This window comes from Phascolarctos cinereus, unplaced genomic scaffold, assembly GCF_003287225.1.
Source record: "Phascolarctos cinereus isolate Bilbo 61053 unplaced genomic scaffold, phaCin_HiC Scaffold_5;HRSCAF=322, whole genome shotgun sequence".
In the NCBI taxonomy this organism is placed as follows: Eukaryota; Metazoa; Chordata; class Mammalia; order Diprotodontia; family Phascolarctidae; genus Phascolarctos; species Phascolarctos cinereus.
The window spans coordinates 324,097,930-324,118,050 of record NW_027555958.1 but is presented as its reverse complement, the minus strand read 5'-3'; the positions used below and the strand labels follow the sequence as shown (position 1 = coordinate 324,118,050).

Here is a 20,121-nt window from a genome sequence, read left to right as displayed (position 1 = left end):
ATAGTGTTTTCATGAAAATTATTTGTTCCTGATTGTCGAATATGGATGTTGAAGGACTCTAGGAGAGAAAAACTGGGTTAGACTAGGAGAAGGTAGAACTATAGAACCATGGAATGCTAGTGATATTAGTTCATTCTCCACATTTAGCAGAGAAGGGAAATGAGACCCAGAAGGTGTTTTCTGAGAATTATTTGAAATTGACATCTAAGAAATGGAACACTAGATGACAGCATACCTATAAAATTCAGGTCCTATACTCAGCTATGTGGTGATTTACTTTGCTATTATAGCACTTTCCTTCTAGTTATCATAGTTTGTGAAATTTCCACCTCCTAGAAGAGCTGAGGATGAAAAAGATACTGATTTGCCAGTCTGTGAATCAGAAGTGTCAAATTCACAGGGCAGATGCATCTGAGTGCAGCCCAAAGCAGATTAAAATATAATTGGCAGATATTTAACAAAATAAATAAAAGTATGATAAACCATACATAATATCATATTTTAAAAGTAAGCAAATACTCAGCCTGTGCAGAGATCCTTATGTATGATTTAGTAGCCCCCATTTCTATTTGTGTTTGACACCACTAATAGAAACCACTTCTCGCTATTTCCCACTTTTCAATATATGTTCCTGATCATTATAGCATCCTACTCCATATCAAGAGACAAGGCAGGAGGAAATCACCAGACAAGAAGGGACATCAGAGGTTATTTAGTTAAATGCACTCCTGAATTAAAAAGCAAAACTACATCATCTTTGAAATTCATTCTAGTCGAAGATTTGATGTGGGAGGCAACTGAAAATAGTGGTTAAAAAGAATTTTAGGGTGGTTGTGTTTTACAGTGAGCTCTGTCCTTTTGGAAAAACAAACAACATATGGTATTCAAGTCAAAAGACCTGGGTTTGAGGGATAGTTCAAACAATAAACAATCAGAGTGTCTACTATGTGCTAGGCACAGTGCTAAGGGCTGATGATACAAAAAGCGCAAAAGACAGTCCCTGCCCTCAAGGAACTTAGAATCTAATGGTTCTATGTGACCCTAGGTAAGTTACTCAGCCTCTCTGAGGTTGTTTTCTCATCTTCAAAATGGGGATAATTGTAATGGATTTTATAATGATTTAAAATATTTAAAGCACTTTACATTGTGCTTTATTTCATAGCCACCCAATGAAGTAGGTAGTATTGAGGGCACCCCCATTTTACATACAGGGAAACAGCCTTGGAAATGTCATAGCATGATAGGATTTCAGATCTGGAGCTGGAAGAGGCCACAAGTCCAACTCCCTCATTGTACTTGTGAAGAAACCAACATCTTATTAGGGTTCTTCCCAGCTTGCCTAGATTCCAAAAAAGACTTCTTTCCATTTCCTTGTCCAAGACAATTCTCATTCTTGCAATGTTTCAGGAAAGATAGTCTTTCTGAATTTTTTTCCACACTGATCATTTCTACTAGGCATCTGGCACAAAAATTAAACAACCTATTACTGATCTAGAGGAAGTGAATTAGTAGAGGGAAGAAGTCAGAGTCACAAGAAGAAATAACAGAGTGAGAAGAAGATCATTGATATCCCCAAGGTGAAATACATGCCTCCAAATAGGGAAAGGAGGCTGGAGATGCAGGCGATGTGGGAGAAGGAAATAAAGTTAATGATTTGGAGTTGGAGATTTTTGGAGATTTCTCTGGGGATGAAGTGGTCCAAGTGAAGCAAGTTTACAAGATAGGTTTTTATTATTATTTTTAAAACTGTATACCTTCCTTCTTGTGCCCTTTGAGCCTAGACCCACTTTCAAAGGCCTCAAACTTGGGAGTGGGAAAAGCCACCAAATCCAAGCAAGACGTTCAGTTATCCTCACTCTGGTCATTCGAGGCTTGATGACCAAGCTTCCTGGACAGATTGGGAACAGACAGAAGGGACTCTCATGTGAGGAAAGACAAGCTCCCTTGTTCACCACTCCTGATTACCATCCCATCAATAGGGTAAACTAACAGGAACATTGGGGCATTTCTTCTTCAGGGCAGTGGAGACTGAGGAAGTTGGGGGCTTAAAGGTTTGTCCACTAGCAGACAGTGGGACTCTCCCACACAGGAAAAAGGCTGCTTCCTCCCTTCCCAACCTCATCCCTCTTCTCATCTCTTCTCCCCTCCCCCAGGGCCGTAGCTTATCCAGCAGGGGCCAAGTGGGGCTGGGCCGGGACGGGCCGCTCCGAGATGACGTAATGCTTTCTCTGGTACACAAAGCGGCCTCCCTCGGGCTCTGGCCTCTCCCGCCCCTCCTCCTCCAGCTTCGGCTCTGGCCCCGCTGGCGCTGGTTCGAATCCCCCTCCCGCCGCTCTCCAAGAGCCAGCCTGGGAGACCCAGGGAACAAAGACCCGGGGAAGTAGAGTCGAGGCGCAGCTAGGAGGCCCAGAAATAGACATCACGTCATTCTCGCAGCCCGGCATTGCCAAACGCCATTAGGTAGCTTTGGACAGACCCCACCATTACTATGCAGAATGAAGCCGCTGGGAAAGCAGCCCAGCCCCTTAGTCCAAGAGGTCCAGCACAGCCGCCCGGAGCTTCTCCTCTCCTGCACCCCCTCCCCCAACCTCACTCCCGGGAGGCCGCCTCCCCTGGCTGCCAGCCACTCAGCCCACAATCCCCAAGCTGCCATCTTAATACCCCATCCCCAGTGCCACCTCCCTCCCCTGCAGCCTTATGATGTAGGGAAGGGAAGGGACACCGCCCTTCGTGCCTTAAGGAGGAGGGTTTGGCTTCCCCATACCTGCACCCCAAAAGGAGGGGTTCAATTACGCTGTGCACCTCTTCCTTCTCACCTCTCTCAGTGCTGACAGTGACCCAGGAAAGGTTTTCAAACCTTTCTCCCACCCCACCCCCACTACTTAGCTCTGGTCTGGTGCCAGTCCTGGCCTTGCCCACTCCTGAGGTCCACATCTCCAAGGTCCAGGTTCTGTCCATTGCTGGCTGCCCAGCATTCCTGGCCTAGGTTTTTCTGGGTCGGACACTGCCAGGGCCCTGCTCTTGGTCAAACTCATTTCTCTGCAGTTAGGATCTAGTATCTCTGCTACGGTTCCAACCACCCCCTGCTTCATTTCCCCAAACCTGAATCCCACTCACCAAAGCTGGGTCGAATATTGGTGATCTCGGCCATGGCGTAATCAGCAGCACTTGCTGTAAATGGGTTCCCAGCTTCCTGAGAACTCCTGCACCCCTCTGTTAGTGCCAAGGCCGCAGCTGCAAGATGCCGATATGGGCAACAGGGAAGGACTTCTCCTGCGATGGCTTGGCCTCACTGTGCCAGCTGCGGGTCCACCTAAGATGCTCTAGGGATGCTCTGAGCTAAAGATGCAGGTGCAGCCAGACTGGTCCTGATGCGAGGTAAGCTCCGCCCTTTTCCGAACAGTCCCAGGCAGAAGGCTCCGCCCTCCCTCCCGAACAGTCTCAGACCAGAGGTCCCTCTACTTTCCGAAACATACCGAAGAAGAGACCACGCCTAGTTTCGAAGCTCCTGGGTTAAAGGCCCCGCCTTTTTACGAGTATTCTGGGAAAAGTGCAAAAATCTGGAGGCCAGAAGGAGGAGACTGGCAATTTAAATCTTTCTTTCCTTGATTATCATAGGAAATCCTATTGCTCGGATGACGAGGTCTTAAAATAGTAGCAGAATGTTCTGGGTGACAAGGAACACAGAGAAGTGGAAAAACAAATTCAGACTGTTTGAATTCCATTATTGATTAGATCATTGCTGTTACGGTGCATTTCTGTGTGACCACAGAGTGTTATTATGGAACCCTTCCTAAACTGTAGATGTTAGTGATTAAAGGACCAAACCACCAAAGCTGCGCATTAAAAAAATCACGTCCTTATGATTTAGAATATCCTCTCTCCAATTATCCTTCTAGGGATCACATTATTATATAGGTTTACAAAATAAAAACAAAAACCACTCCCAAACAGAACCACCTCCCTCGAAAATAATTCTTTACACCAACTCAGCATCACTTTAGCTACGGAAATTTGGCCTTTAAGATCCTGCTTTAAAAACTATATGAAATTTACCAAGATTTTAAGTAAATGGTAGTATAAGATATTTGGACGGTGTATTATAATTTCTTCATATACATGTGGGACTCAGTATGGAGCTAGGTCCTTCTAGGAGCTCATAATGCATAAATACATCAATATTTGATGTATTTTTGATTTAATACAGTCCCTAAATCTTTTTCCAAGGTCCCACTGACTTTGCTTCAGGAAAGGTACTGACTGTATTTGGAAACCATTTAAGTTAACACTTTACTTCTCAGTTCTCCAGATCCCAAATCCTGCATGCCATATGCTTCATAGTGAGCAAACGGCCCTCCTCGTGCCCCTCAAAATACTTGCTCTCAGTTGAAGGTGGGAGATAGGGAAGAACTGAGGCTCCGAGGGATGGTCCCTTTAACTTTTTCGTCAATGACAAACTTGTCATCTCTGGCTTCATTTTGCCCTGACTCAAGATGTCGGCCGACACGGGCGCATGCTCAGTTTCACTCCAGCCTCCTGGCACGCGGTTCGGGGACGCGCCCGTCCGTCCCTGACGCCGAGTGATTTCCGGTGGTGGCCTGAGCTGAGTTTCCGCGGGCTCAGGCCGGCCGGTGAGGGTGCCTGGGTCGCGCGGTCCGGGCGGGAAAGAGTCAGGCGGGAGCGAGGGAAAGGGACTTCCGGGGGTGGAAGTCAGGGAATATAGATCACAGAAAGAGAGACGGAGTGAAGGAGCTAAGAACAGACGCACCAGATAGGAGGATGTGTGGGGGACGGTGTGGGGGACGGTGGGAGGCGGGAGTTCGGGGTCAGGGGTCACCTGGTGGACTTTGGGGGTCAGCCTTCGCCTGAGGGAGCTTGTGAGAAGCTGAGGCCCGGAGGCGTGAGGAGGCTTCCTTACCTGGGAAGGTGCTGAAGGGCGAAAGCCAGCCTGAAGCCACTTTCCAGGAACAGGGACCCTAAGGCCTTGCTCCAGCGGGCAGTGCAGTCGCTCCCTCTGTTTGCTTTTGTGAGGCCACAGTACCCGAGGGACCAGGTGACTTCTTTGGGAGTCGACTCCCCGTGTGTGCTATTGAGGTGCTGGGAGCTTGGCACCTGGGTCCCAGTCCAAGTTCCTTCGACAGACTAACTTTGGGCAAGTAACTACGTTACGTTGCTTTTGTGGTGCTGTAAAATACTAGACTAGGATATTTTCATCCCAATTTCCACCATCATATTGCTGAAAGTGTAAGTGTTTATGGAGTCCGTGAGATGTTACCTACTTGGTGCAATAGAAAGATAACTAGATTAGAGTAGGGGGAACCCAGGTTTGGATCCCAGTACTGATGCTTTGGGCAAGTCATTTAACTGTGTAACTTCGGACTAGTCACTCAATCTCTTTAGGGCTCAGTGTCCTCATCTGTAAAAAGGTGTTGGGGGGAATAATCGTGTGTGATGTGTAAGGGTGTGGGTGGGTGGGTGGAGGTGGGTGGAGGAGGAGGAGGAGGAGTCCTGACCCATGATTTCGTCAGTTCAGCAAACTCCCTCTGAGGAAACTTTCTACCTGTGCAGACTGAAAACTGTTCTGGAACTTACAGTCTGGAAAATTTTCGGGGGGGCATTGAAAGGTTAACTGACTTGCCAAGGTAACACATCCAGTATATGTCAAACTTGAATCTAGGGCTTCCTGACATAGAGAATAGTTCTCTTTCCCCTCTTCATTATTTGTGCTGTTCTGTTTCTCATATGACATTACAATTTAGAATCTAAGAGCTAGCAGACAGGACTTGTGAGGTTATTATCTTGTCAAACCATCCCTGTGTGTAGGAGTCTTACAAATACCTGACCAGATGGTCATTTAAGATTCTGCTTGATCACTATGCAGCAGAGTGAGCTCAGTGTCTCACAAGGCAGCTCATTACATTTTTAAAAAGCTTTAATTGTTATAAAGTTCTTATATTGAACTGGTTTCTTTCCTGTAACTTCCCTCATTTGGTCCTAGTTCTGGCCTTTGAGTATACATAAAGTATAATTAATCTTTCTCATAATAGCCATTACTTGAAGACAGCTGTTCTGTTCCCCTTCAGTCCTTTTCCTAGGCTAAATAGTGTATATTCTCTTAACCAGTCCTTATAACATACTTTGCTTCAGCATCATGGTTGCTCTCTTCTGATCATTTTCCAACTTGTTAATTCCCCTGTCTGACCAGTGTAGTGTGGCGGGACTGCTACTCTACCTTGTCTTATACTCTATACTTTTCTTAATGCAGCCTAAGTTTGTGTTAGCTTTTAAAATAGCCAATTTGTTGAAGGGCATCTTGAGTTTGCATTCATCTGAATCCCTAGGTCTTTTTCATATGAACTTCTAAATCATATTTTTTCCCATTTTAAAATTTATGTAGTAGTTTTTTTAGCATACATGTAAAGTTCAGGACTTTATATTTTTTCCTGTCGTTATGGAAGAAATCTACATCTGAAAAATGCTTCTTCCATCTTTAAAGGCCTCTAGATTTGTTAATCTAGACACAAAAATGCTTTAAAAACATTACGTGAAAGCAAATTAATATGGTGCAGAACTGTGTGCATATCAGTACATATATAGTGCTGGGATTAATTGAGTAGGTGGGTTCTGCTTGTAGTTGAGGGGAAGAGAACACTGACAGGTGCTTTTGTTCAAGGGAATTAGTTCATTTAATGGGGATGCACGTGTATCAGGAATATAATAGCACTGTATTTCTTTGAGGTGTTATGATTATCACTAATTAGCATGGGAATGTTGAGTACTTGTTGTTGTCTTTTCAGGATGGAGCAGAACTGGGATTCTGCTTACCTTTAAAATGCTTCCTTGTAAGAAGAGAAGAACTACTTTGATATCATCCCCTCATCATAAAGACAGCCAGGAGGAGATCCATTTAGACCTAGAATCAGCTACTGCCCCAGAACCTGACCAAATTACAGACTTGGGCACAGTGTCCTTACCCTGGGGGCTGAGCCATGTCAGAACACCAGGCTTGGATGTGCAACCTATGCAGGATGCTGGTGACCATACTTGTAAGGAGGATCCATCTGCCTCCAGGTTGCTTGTTCAGGACACAGATGTAGCAATCCTAGAAGCTATTGATGTTCCCAACACTCAGGAAATCAACCTTTCTTCCCTGGAGTCCTCTCAGCCTTGTAATATCCCTATTGCTAAAGGAAAAATCCAGGGAACTTGCATGAGGAGAGGGAAGAGAATTGCACTCAGGCCAGGGCCAGCTCCTCGGGACGATCATCCATACTTGAAGGAAACTTCATCCTCTGCAGAGGCGTGTGAGAAGATTAACAGTGAAAGTGGTAAGATATGAATCCTGAGTATAGTCACTAGGTTTCCATTTTTTAACACTGTCAGAAAAATTTTTCTTATGTCTGACCTGAAACCTAACTGCTGCAGTTTAAGCCACTGTCTCTTGTTCTGTCTTCAGAGGAGTTAGCTTACAGGTACTCAGTAAGTTTCTTTGCTCTGTAGTTACCAAAATTTTCGCTACTGCACTGCCGCAGTTTTCTTTAGGTGGTCTACAATCCTAGTACCTAACTAAGGAGGTATACCCTGAATTTATGAAGCATGGTGACAGGGATAGAATCTCTTTTACAGGAAGAAATTCATTTGTTGCTTTGTTGGGTTATTTGAATTAGTATGTTGGCTCTGTGGAATTTGTGTTCCATCACCTCCAAAGTTAGTCAGAATTGCAATTAAAATTTCAGAATTAGAAAGGATTTTAGCTCATTTTGTCAAATTGTTATTTTACAGATGAGGAAACTTATCACATGTTCAATTGAGTGCTGTAGTTCTGGTGATTGACCATAATGTACCTTCAACTGGTATATTTCTATTTCCAGAGAGTTTTTTTGGTAGAGTGAAAAAGTTGCAATCAGTGATTAGATTGTGACCAACGGTTTTAGAACACAAATTAAATTTCCTTGGCTTCATGCTAGTTTTCTAGTCATTATGAATTATATACTTGTATTTTTTTTATCATAAAGTATTTAAATAAAGTACAGCTCCCTGCATATAGTAGGCACTCAATTATTTCTTAGTCTTAAAAATTCTTATTTTGGTATTTGTGTTCCATTTATTGGGACAATTTCTTTGTTCCACTTTGAAAAAATAATAGAATCAAAGAATATTAAGAGTTGAAAGCTGTCTTAGAGGTCATCTAGTCCAGCCTCATTCTAGGTCCAAGAATCCCTTCTACAACATCTCTAACAAGTGATCATTTATCCTCTAGTTGAACATGTCCAATGATGGGAAACTCATTAGTCATTAGACATCCCACTTTATTGTTAGTTTAAATTGTTATCTGGCTCTTTTTTATGTTGAACTGATATTTACCTATCAGTATTCTATCCATTGGTTCCAGTTCTGTTTTCTGGAACTAAACAGAATAAATCTAATTCCTTTTTCGCATGATAACCCTTCAAATATTCGAGCCTTGTTCAGTCCTCTAAGTCTTCTTCAGGCTATAAACATCACATTTTTGGGGGCATCTGGGTGGTGCAGTGGGTAGAGGGCTGGATTTGAGAGTCAGGAATACCTGAAATCAAATGTGGCTTCAGACATTTATTAGCTGTTTGAACTTGGGCAAGCCACTTTAACCTCTGTTTGTCTCAGTTTCCTTACTGTAAAATGGTGTCAATAATAGCACCTACCCTCGTAGGGTTATTGTGAGGATAAAATGAGATAATATTTGTAAAGTGCTTTGCAAATTTTAAAATGCAATATACATGTTCACTGTTATTCTTGTTATTTTATCTGCTTCCCTTGTGACATTATTTCATGCTCATCGCCATTCTGATCAACCTTTGAATGGATCCACTTTATTTCGTCAATGTTCCTCTTAAAATATGCTGCTCAAAACTGAAAACAGTATTCTAGTTGTGGTCTAGTCAGTATAGAATGCAGGGGACTGGTATTTCTCTTGTTTTATACCTTATGCCGGATTTCTGTAATGTAGCCTAAGATTACACTAGCTTTTTTTGGCATCACATCACTGTTAATTCTTTTGAGCTTGTAATTAACTAAAAAAAATCTCTATCTTTTTTATATGAACTACCAGTAAACAAATTTCCATTTTGTATTTGAGTTTTTGAACTCGTGCAGAACTTCACATTTATCCTGATTAAATTCAGCATGTTATATTTTATCTGTTATTTTAGCTTGAAATATTTTTGGATTTGATATAAGCATGCCATTTTCATCTTCATCTAATTTATTGATGGGTTGAGGACAGGATCTTATGGTTTGCCACTATAGACTTTCTTCAGGGTTGACATTGATCCATTATTCATCATACGCTTTGGATGCAGTTTTTTAAGTTCCTTCAAATCTCCTTAACTCTGTTATGATCTGGCTTGCATTCATTCCTGTTATTTATAAGTTTATCACTAACAGCTTTGTCAAATAGCTTGTTGAAATGACTATAAACTATATCTGCTGCAGCTTAGGTGGCACAGTTTATAAAACATTGGGACTGGAGTCCTGTATCAGATACTTACTAGTTGTGTGACCCTTGGCAAGTCACTTAACCTTTGACTGCCTCAGCTTCCTCAACTGTAAAATGGGGATAATAGCTCCTACTTCCCAGGGTTGTTGTGAAGATCAAATGAAATAATATTTGTAAAGTGCTTGGCACAGTGCCTGGCACATAGTAGGTGTTTATTTGTTTTAGTCTTCATCTAGTAATAATGTTAAAAATGGAAATGAGAAAGTGACCTGATGTTGCTGTACTTAGTGTGCCTGGGAAACAGCATGGTGCAGTGGAAAGGGGGGTGGATTTGTGAAGAAAAGGACCAGGGTCTACATCTCACCTCTGTTAGTACCTGTCTGATCTCAGACAAGTCACTTCACTTCTCTGGGCCTCAGCTACTTCATCTGTAAAATGAAGAAGTTGTAGTAAATGGCCTCTTAAGGTCCCTTTCAGCTCTAAATCTATCCTGTGATCTCTGTCTTTTTTTTTTTGGCTAGGCAATGGGGTTAAGTGACTTGCCCAGGATCACACAGCTAGAAAGTGTTATATGTCTGAGGCTGGATTTGAACTCAGGTCCTCTTGAATCCAGGGCCAGTGCTCTATCCACTGCACCACCTAGCTGCCCCTCCTATAATCTCTGTCTAAATGCTCACACATTATCCATCTAAATAGTCTTTCTAAGGGGCAGCTAGGTAGTGCAGTGGATAGAGCACCGGCCCTGAAGTCAGGAGGACCTGAGTTCAAATCCAGCCTCAGACCCAACACTTGACACGCACTAGGCCGTGTGACCTTGGACAAGTCACTTAACCCCAAATGCCTAAAAAAAAAAAAAGCCAAAAAAAGAAAAATAATCTTTCTAGAATTTTACTGGAAATCAGGTTAATCTTACTGGGCTATAATTTGTAGAAATATCCTTTTCTCCGTTTTTGAAATTGGGAAGATATTTTACATCTCATTCTTCCACATCTTTCGTATTCTCCACTATCTTCAAAAATTACTGACAGTAGCTCAGAAGCTTGATGAAAATTAATTAAATAAATGTTTGTTGAGTTTTCACTATCTGCTAGCTATTATGCTAGATACTGAGTGGGAAATACAAAGATGAAAATTACATAGGGATCTGAAGGAGTTTAAAGTCTGTTAGGCGAAAGAAAATATAAGTATATCAAAATGTAATGCAAAATAATGTGTGATAAATACATGAAAGGCAAAAACAAAATTCTGTGAGAGTTCAAAGGAAGGAACAAATAGTTTCGGGAGGAGGAGTTAATCACTAAACATTTATTGAGCACTTAATATATGCCAGGTAGATTTCACAGAAGAGTGGGTATTTGAAGAATGGGTAGGGTTTCAGTAGGGGGAAATTTGGGGTCAGGAAGGAAGGGCATTCCAAGCATGGGGAATGATGTGAGTAAAGGCGTGGAGATTATAAAGCCCTGGATGTTTGGGGAGAGGAAAATTGTCCAGTTTGTTAGGAGTGTAGTTCACCTGAAGGGTGGTAGAAGTGAGATAAGACTGGAAAGATTCATTTAAACCAGATTGTGAAGATCCTTGAATGAATTTTCAACTTTTTTTAGTAGTTAGCGTGGGAGTTTTTGAGCTGCAAGGTCAGTCACTCAGTCAATCAGAAAGTGCCTTGATTACATTTGGAAGCAGGAAGATGGAAGGTTATGTACTGGTGGGTTAGCAAGGCACATTAATTTAATTACCACAGTCTGAAATACATAAATAACATTCATTCCAGTTTGTTGCCTATTTACATTTGTAAATTATATTTGCCCTAGTAACTTGGATTTAGAATTCAGCTATTGAGAGTATCAATAGAAGCTTCATAGTACAGTGGAAAAATCATTGGGTTTGGAGAGATACGACTTGGGTTCAAATCCTGGCTCTTCTGTTTACTCTCTTTTTGACCTTGGGTTATTCTCTTTGTCTTCTTGGGCCTTAGTTTTTTTCATCTTTAAAATGAGGGCTAGATGATTTTCTAAGGTCCCTTCCAGTTCAGTATCTTATGATTCTTTCATCCGGTAGCATGCAGAATGCAGTAGAGCAGAGGCTCAACTTTTTTTAATGTCAGAAACCCCTTTGGCAGTTTGGTGAAGGTTCTGGATTCCTCAGAATAATGTTTTTAATAAAATAAAATTAATAGCATTATAAGGGAAATAAATTATGTTTTGTATACAGCTATAAAATATTAAAAGTGTTTATGGATCCAGGTTTAAAACCCTTGGATTAGAGTATTAAGAAACTAGAGGTAGGGAGTTAAATGGTATTATAATAGTTTAGGCAAAGGTTAGAGGTCTGAAGTAGCACGGTGTCAGTGACATTAGAAAGGTGGGGACAGATACAGGAGATATAATAGATATCTAATAGACAGTGATGATAGTGTGTTAAATACCTCCAAAATTTTAAGTATGAGTGACTGAGAAGGGTAGTGCTATTAAGAAAGATAAGGAAGACAAGAGGAAGAGTAAGTTTTTGAGGAGATATAGTGAGTTCAGTTTTGAACATATTGAATGAGGTACTGTTGAGACAACCTGGTTAACAATTGGAAATGAGAGTATGGAACTAGATAAAGAGGTAATCCTGAGGCTATAGATTTTGGAGACATTTACATAAATACATTTGAAGCTGTAAAAGTAGGTTAATTCACCAGGGGAAAGAATATAGACAAGAAGAATGCCAAAAATAGAGTTTTGGGGAACTCAGATTTCTAGGGTGAGAAAGGAAAGGGAAAGGCAGATTAAAAAGTCAAGAGTAGGCACAGAGAGTCAACTCCTTTCTCCTTCTCCAGTGATCCATTTTAAATTGTCAGAATTCCAGTTTTGAGAGGAACTCTCCCTTTTGGATTTCAGAGAGACAGTAGACATGTTCTCTTCACCTGAGACACTACAAGTCTTTGTAGTTGAAAGGTTAAGGCAGTGGAGAGGACTCTGTAAACCTTGTGTCATATTTTCAGGGGATAAAAAAAAAAGCTGATGACTTTTTTTTGGCTCTTGACCTTGATATCCCCTCATACCAGCGGCCTATATAGCTCTAATCCTTTACACAGTCAAACACCTAGAAAAAGTTGTCTTCTCTAATGGCAACCACTTCCTTTCTTCTCACTTGTAATTCCCTTTCAGTCTGGCTTTTGGATTTGTCGCTTAGCTGAAATTCTTCTCCCCAAGGTCAATAGTTATTTCTTAATTGCCAAATCCAGTGGTCTTTTTTCAGTCCTCATCTTTCTTGACCTCTTTGCACCATTTGCCTCCTTTGACCGTTGCTGTCTTGAATACTCTCTCTGTCCTGGGTTTTTGTGACACTGCTTTTTTGGTTCTCTTCCTACCCAATCGACCACTTCTTTACAGTTTCTTTTATTGGATCTTTATCACTATTTTGTCTTTTTATGCTGGGTATCCCTCAAGGCTCTCCCTTGGGTCCTTTTTTCTCTTTCTGTATTCTTTAGCTTGGTGATCTCATTAGCTGTCATGGTTACCATGATCATTTCTGATCAGAAGACTACCAGATCTGTCTGTGCATGAGCTCCAGTACCACATCACCAGTTGCCTACTGGACATTTCCAACTGGATGTCCCATAGGCATCTCAAACTCAACATGTCCAAAACAGAATTCTTTCTTCCCCTTCTTTTGCCCCCCTGTATGTCCAACAAACTCCCCTTCTTAACTTCTCTCATTCTTTTGAGGACTTCACCATTCTTCTAGTTGGTAACTCAGCAGTCATGCTCAACTTTTCACTTTCCCTTATCCCCATAATCTGTAATTTGCCGAGTCTTATTGATTTTACTGTTACATCTTTCATATGTCTCTCTCTCTCTACTCACATAGCTACCACTTCTAGGTCAGGCATTTCATCACCTCTTACTTAGAGTAATGCCAATTCAGTATCCACCAATATAGATCTAACCACATCACTCCTCTGCTCAAGAAGCTCTGCTGGCTCCCTTTTGCTATTAGGATAAACTGCTGCTTTTGACATTTAAAACCTTTTACAGTCTGATTCCAGCCAGGCTGATTGCATATTACTTCCCTTCTCACTCTCTGTGTTTCAGTCATACTGTCTTAACTTGCTGTTTCCCATGCATAGTGTTCTATCTCTTTACCTCTGGACTTTTGTACAGGCTGTTACTTTTGCCTGGGAATATGTTTGTAAGTATTTTGTATTTACTTATCTTGAAGGTGCCACAAAATCAAATAAGATATAATTTCTTCCCTCAAGTAACTTAAGAGTAGGGAGGAAAGGATGTGCACACACACAAAAACTATTACAAAATAGAATACAGTAAGTATAACTTTATAAGAGAGAAACAGATTTTTAGGAGTTCAGAGGATGATTCAAGAAGACTTGATAGTAGAATCAAGATTCAGGAAAATCTCAACAATATAATGAAGGACTGAATCCTGTTAAGGTGAACCTTATTAATATAGCTTCCAAAAAATCCTGATGTAATCTTAGGCTGGATTAATAGAAAAATAATGTCCTAAGACAAGAGAAATATAAATCCTTGTTTTTTCTATATTAACCGTGTCACATTTGGATTATTATGTTCTGTTCTGGGTGCCACATTTCAAAAGGGACATTGAAAAATTAGAGAATGTATTATGAGGAATCATTTAATGAATATTGGGTATTAATTTTGAGAGAGAGGAAAAAGATGTCATTAAATTTTTGGAGGGCTATCATATAGAAGTTAAATTTGTCTTACTTCATAGGATAGAAGTAGGAGCAATAGCTAGAAATTGGAGGCAGATTTCAGCTTGACGAATGGAAGAACATTTTAATAGTTTGAGCTGATAAAAAAAATGGAGTAGGCTGAATTAATAGATAGTGAGTCCCTTGTGGCAGTATTGATAGCCAACCATCTGTAAAGGATGTTGTAGAAGAGCTTCCTCTTTTACATAGATTAGTATATAAGAACACTAAAATCCCTTCCAAATTTAACTTCTATGATTCTGTAGTATTTATTGAGTACTTTTTATTTTTCTAGTATCAGTAGGCCTATGACAAAGCTCACATTCTCATTCAGAGACAGTGAACAAATGTGAAGCAACAAGAAAACTATGTAAAGCAAAAAAACTATATAAAGCAACATAATGATTCTTTGCCAAAAAGGATGATAAGGACAATAAAGATACTTTAAGAATTATAGTATTTCAGAATTGGAAGGAACTTTAGAGATTATTTTAGTCCAACCCTATCATATACAGATGAGAGAACTGTGGTTCAAAGAAGTACAAGATGACGTGTTCAAGGTCAAATAGCACGTTAGATCTAGGAGTAAAAAACTTCATTGTGCTATTGTTTTGATGTGAGAGTAGGGAGAGAGTAGTTAGGTAAAATTTTTTGGAAGAAATATGATTTGGATAGAGACATGAAATATAGGTGGAATTTGAATGTGTAGAGAGGTTCAGGGAGAGTATGACATAGTCTGTGAATAAGGAGAATAGTTTCATTGAAGTGGAGCTTTTCCATTAGAAGAATGTGGACATACCTCAGATATGTTATAGGTTTGATTCCAGAACACTGCAATAAAGTGAGTCACACGAATTTTTTGTTTGTTTCCCAGTGCATATAAAAGTTGTGTTTATACTATACTGTAGTCTACGAAGTGTGCAATAGTATTATGTCTCAAAAATGTATACACCTTAATTAAAAAATGCTTTATTGCTAAGAATGCTAGCTATCATCTGAGCCTTCAGTGAGTCATAATCTTTTTGCTGGTAGAGAGTCTTGCCTCAGTGTTGATGGTTACTGACTGATCAGGGTAGTTGCTGAAAGTTGGAGTGGCTGTAGCAATTTATTAAAATAAGGCAACAGTGAAGTTTGCCACATGGATTAACTTCCTATTATTTGAACACTTATAGAGGCTATTAATTGGCCTAATTTCAATATCATTTGGTCTCTGGGAATAGTTTGGCTCAAGGGGAGTGTTAGAGACAGAGAATGTCTGGTTGGTAGAGCAGTCAGAATGCAAATTAATGTTCAGAATGCAGATTAAGTTCACTGTCTTATGTGGGCACAATTTGTGGTGCCCCAAAACAATTGCAATAGTAACATCAAAAATCACTGATCACAAATCACCATAACAGATATAATAATAATGAACAGGTTTGAAGTGTGAGAATTACCAAAATATGACACAGAGACATGATGTGAGCACATTCTGTTGGACTTGCTGATAGACTTGCTCGATGCAGAGTTGTCACAAACCTTCAGTTTGTAAAAAGCACCATATCTGGGAAGCACAGTTAAACAAGGTATACCTTTAATGGGAGATAAGATTGCATTGGTCCAGTGGGACCACTTATGGAAAGAGTGGGGTCCTGGTTCTCTTAAGGTCCTGGCTAGCTATGTGACCTTGACAAGTTGCCTAACTTATGGCTACGTTTTCCTTAATTGCAAAATAAGAGGATTAGATGATTTCTTAGATCCCTATATTTCTCAGTGTTATAACTGTGCTTCCAAGCATATATTGATGAGGCCTTTGGCAAAGAATAATGGCAGTGGAAATGAGAGGGAAGGGGGTTCAATATGATTGATGCATTAGGAAAGAATTAATAGGATATGGTGATTGATATTGGGGAAGAAGAGGAAAATTAGGGGATTTTAAGGTCCGGGGTGCTTGGAAGAATGGTGATGCCTTTAAATGACATAGGGTGATGGAGAGGGGGAGATGCTTTTGAGAGAGCAGATGGATTCAGTTTTGGATTTGTTGCATTTAAGGAAGGCTGAGAGAAAACATTTATAGTATTCTGTTGAAAATACAAGGTGGGAATCTGGGTAACAAGGTAGGCTTGGAATTGTGGCTTTGGGAATCATCAGCATAAAGATGATTATTTAAATTGAGGGAATTGGCACTCATTCCTGAAAGGAGAGAAGCTGAGGAGTGGACCTTTGGAGGAAGAAAAAAATATCAAAGGAATCATTGCAGAAGTAGAAGGAAAACCAGGATAGAGTTGTTTTGCAAAAGCCAAGGCAGGAGAAGGGTGTTTTTTGTTTGTTTTTAAATAAAAATTTATTTTCTCTTATACCTCCCTCCCATATTGAAAAGGAAAGAAAATCACAAATATGCATAGTTGGGCAAAACCAAAGTCTCACATTGGCTGTGTCTGAAAACTATGTCTCATTCTGCATTATGGATGCATTGGCTCTCTGTCAGGAGGTGGGCAGTCTTTCAGAGTTGTTTGTCTTTGCATTGTTGTTGGTGTCGTCTAAATTGTTGTTCTGGTTCTGCTCATCCCTCTGCTTCATTTCATACAGGTCTTCCTCCGGTTTCTTTGAAACCATCTCCTGTAGCACTATTCCATTAAATTAATATAGCCTAATTTCTTTAGCCATTACCCAGTGATGGGCACCCCATTAGTTTTCAGTTCTTTGCCATCGTAAAAAGAACTGCTGGACAGGTAGGTCCTGATTAGTGTGAATAAAGAACCCCCCCCTCCACAAGGGGTCACATTATTCTAATTCACACTGCATATTTTCATTGGGCTGGAACCAGTTACTATATTTTACATGATTATTGAATTCAAATGCATGTGACTAATTCAAAGGATTCTTTATTTGCACTAATTAAAACCTAGATGTAAATATTTTTGTATATATGGGACTTTCTCCATTAAAAAAAAATATTTCTAGTGATGTCACTGGATCAAAGGGTATGATATGCATAGTTTAGTAAATTTTGGCATATGGTTTCAAAATGTCTTCTAGAACAGATAGAACAGTTCATTAAGATGCGCACTTCCCCATAGTCCCACCAGTGTTTGTCATTTTCCTTTTTTGATCATCTTTGCCAATCTGATAGGTATAGATATCACTAATTAATAATGATTTGAAATATTTTTTTAATGGCTATAGATGGTTTGGATTTTTTCCTCTGAAAATTGTCTCTTCATGTCCTTTATTTCTTAATTGAGGAAGGCTCTTATTGTTAAAAATTTGAATCAGTTCCATATATATTATAAATAAGACCGTTTTCAGATAAACTTGCTGCAAAGACTTTTCCCCCCCAATTACCTGCTTTCCTTCTAATTTTAGATGTGCTTGTTTTGTGCAAAAACTTCTAAATTGTATATAACCAAAATTGTCCATTTTATCTTCTGTGATTCTCTTCATCTTTTGTTTGGTTACGGATTCTTCTCTTATCCATAGTTCTGAAAGGTATTTTCTTCTTTTCTACTCTCATTTGTTTATGACATTGCTCCTTGTGTTGTGTACCCATTTGAAGTTTATCTTGGTATATAGTATTTTAGATGTTGGTGTATGCCTAATTTTTGTCATGTTTCTTTATAGTTTTCCCAGTGGTTTTTGTCAAATAGTGAGTTCTTTACCCCAAAGCTGGGATCTTTGCGTTTATTAAACGCTAGCTTACTGTGCTCATTTGCTTCTGTGTGTTGTGTATCTAATGTTTTCCAATAATTGACCTTACTATTCCTTAGCCGGTAACAGATTGCTTTGATGATTAATACTGTGTAATATAGTTTGAAATCTGGTCTTTCTAGGCTTTGATCCTTCATGCTTTTTTCATCATTATTATTATTATTATTATTATTACTATTATTATTGAAAATTCTCAATCTTTTTGTTTCTTGAGATGAATTTTGTTATTATTCTTGCTCTGTTAAGTAATCCTTTGGTAGCTTGATTGATGTGGTGCTGAATCAACAAATTAATTTCTGTAGTATTGTCATTTTTATTATATTGGCTTGTCTTACCCATGAGCAAATATAATTTTTACATTTAATGAGGTTCTTGTTTTCATAGGATTTTAGGTTTTTGTATTCATATACCTCCTATGTATATCTTGGCAGGTATACTCCCATGTATTAAATTCATTCTGTAGTTATTTCAAATGTAGTCTTTCTTTTTATATTTCCATGCTGGGATTTGTTGGTGATATGAAGAAATGCTTATGATTTCATTGGGCTTATTTTATATCCTGTAACTTTGCTGAAATTATTAATAGTTTGAATTAATTTTTTATTTGATTCTCTAAGGTTTTTTGAGGATACCATCATATATCATTTGAAACAAAATGATTACTTTTTGCCTCTTTGTCAATACTTATTCTCTCAATTTCTTTTTCTTATGTTATTGTTTTAGCTAGCATTTCTAACACTATATAAAATAGTAATGATGATAATGAACTGCTTTGATTTACCTTTGATTTTAATAGAAGGGCTTCTACTTTTCCCTATTACATTATAATGCTAGGTTTTTATTTTAGCTAGATAATACTTATCTTATTAAGGAAAGATCCATTTATTCCTGTTTTTTTTAACAAGAATGGATATTGTATTTTGTTAAAAGGTTTTTCTACCATGTGGAATAATAATATGATTTTTGTTCTTGTTATTAAAATGGCCTTTTATGGTGACAGTTTTCCTATTACTGAACCAATCTTGCATTCCTGGTATAACTCCAACATGTTCATAATGTATAATCTTTGTGGTGTGTTTCTATAAATTCCTTCCTAATATTTTAACATTTTTATATCAATATTCATTAGGGATGTTGGTCTGTAGTTTCTTTTCTCTGTTTTTATTCTTTCTTATGTTAGTATTAAGGCCATATTTATGTCATAGAAGGAGTTTGGTACTACTCTTTCCTTTTGGGGGGGGTTTGGGGTTGTTTTTTGTTTTTGTTTTTTTCTTTTTGGTGAGACAGTCATGGGTTAAGTGACATGCCCAGGGTCACACAGCTAGTAAATGTCAAGTGTCAGAGGGTGGATTTGAATTCAGGTCCTCCTGACTCTAAGGTCAGAGTTCTATCCACTGCACCATCTAGCTGCCCCTCTTTCCTATTTTTTCAATCAGCTTCTATAATGTTGGATTAATTGTTCTTTAAGTGTTTGATAGAATTCACTTATAAATCCATCTGGTCCTGTGATTTTTTTTCTTCAAGATTTCATTTTTGACTTCTTCAGTTTCTTTTTCTGAGATTCGGAATCTTGTACTTTTGTAAATATTCATCCATTGCATTTTAATTATAATTAGACAAAGGAGTTTCTAACAGTTTCTTTTACTCATTTGCTATCAGTTCACCTTTTTCATTTTTGATACCAATAATTTGATTCACATCTAATTAGCTAACGGTTTGTCTATTTTATTTTTAAAACATCCTAATTTTATTTATTAATTCAGATTTTTTTCTTTCAGTTTCATTAATCCCATTGATTTTTCAGGATTTCCATTTGAGGTATAATTTGGCTTTTAAAATTTTTTTTAGTTGCATGTTCAACTTGTTGATCTGTTCTTTTGTTGATGAAAGTGTTAAGAGATAAAAATTTCCCTCTAAGGACTGCGTTGACTGTATCTCTAAACTTTTTATGTTACTTTATTGCTGTCTTTGCATTTAGTTAAATTATCTATTGCTTTTATGCTTTTTTTTGACCAACCCATTCTTTAAGTTATTTAGTCTGTAATTATTTTGTAAGTGGTTATTTATTGAATATGATTTCTTTCTTTCATTGTGGTATGTAAAAGATGTATTTGGTATTTCTCCTTTTCTGCATTTATTGGGAAAGTTTGTATGCCATAATATGATTTATGATCTTTTTTGTGAAGATACCAGGCACAACTGAGAAATGTGTATAGCCCTTTCTATTCCCATTCAGTAATTA

The 20,121-nt window shown here is 38.9% G+C and overlaps 2 protein-coding genes across 8 annotated transcripts in view; one reads left to right on the top strand and one right to left on the bottom strand.

The window, feature by feature from the left end:
- The window catches only part of SYT11 (synaptotagmin 11), a 32,934-nt gene extending 29,341 nt beyond the window's left edge, over positions 1–3,593 (bottom strand). The window contains exon 1 of the mRNA XM_020991954.2: positions 3,118–3,593. Within this exon, the coding sequence (XP_020847613.1) occupies positions 3,118–3,151 (34 nt within the window). The 5' untranslated portion in view covers positions 3,152–3,593. The remainder of the gene's footprint in view (positions 1–3,117) is intronic.
- A 955-nt stretch (positions 3,594–4,548) lies between these two features.
- GON4L (gon-4 like) overlaps positions 4,549–20,121 on the top strand; it is an 87,563-nt gene continuing 71,990 nt past the window's right edge. For 3 of the 7 annotated variants that reach the window (XM_020991572.2, XM_020991573.2, XM_020991568.2), the window contains exons 1-2: positions 4,549–4,631; positions 6,798–7,328. In XM_020991572.2, coding sequence (XP_020847231.2) covers positions 6,833–7,328 — 496 coding nt within the window. In that variant the 5' untranslated portion in view covers positions 4,549–4,631; positions 6,798–6,832. The other 4 variants (XM_020991571.2, XM_078156165.1, XM_020991569.2 and 1 more) reach the window with 4 other exon arrangements.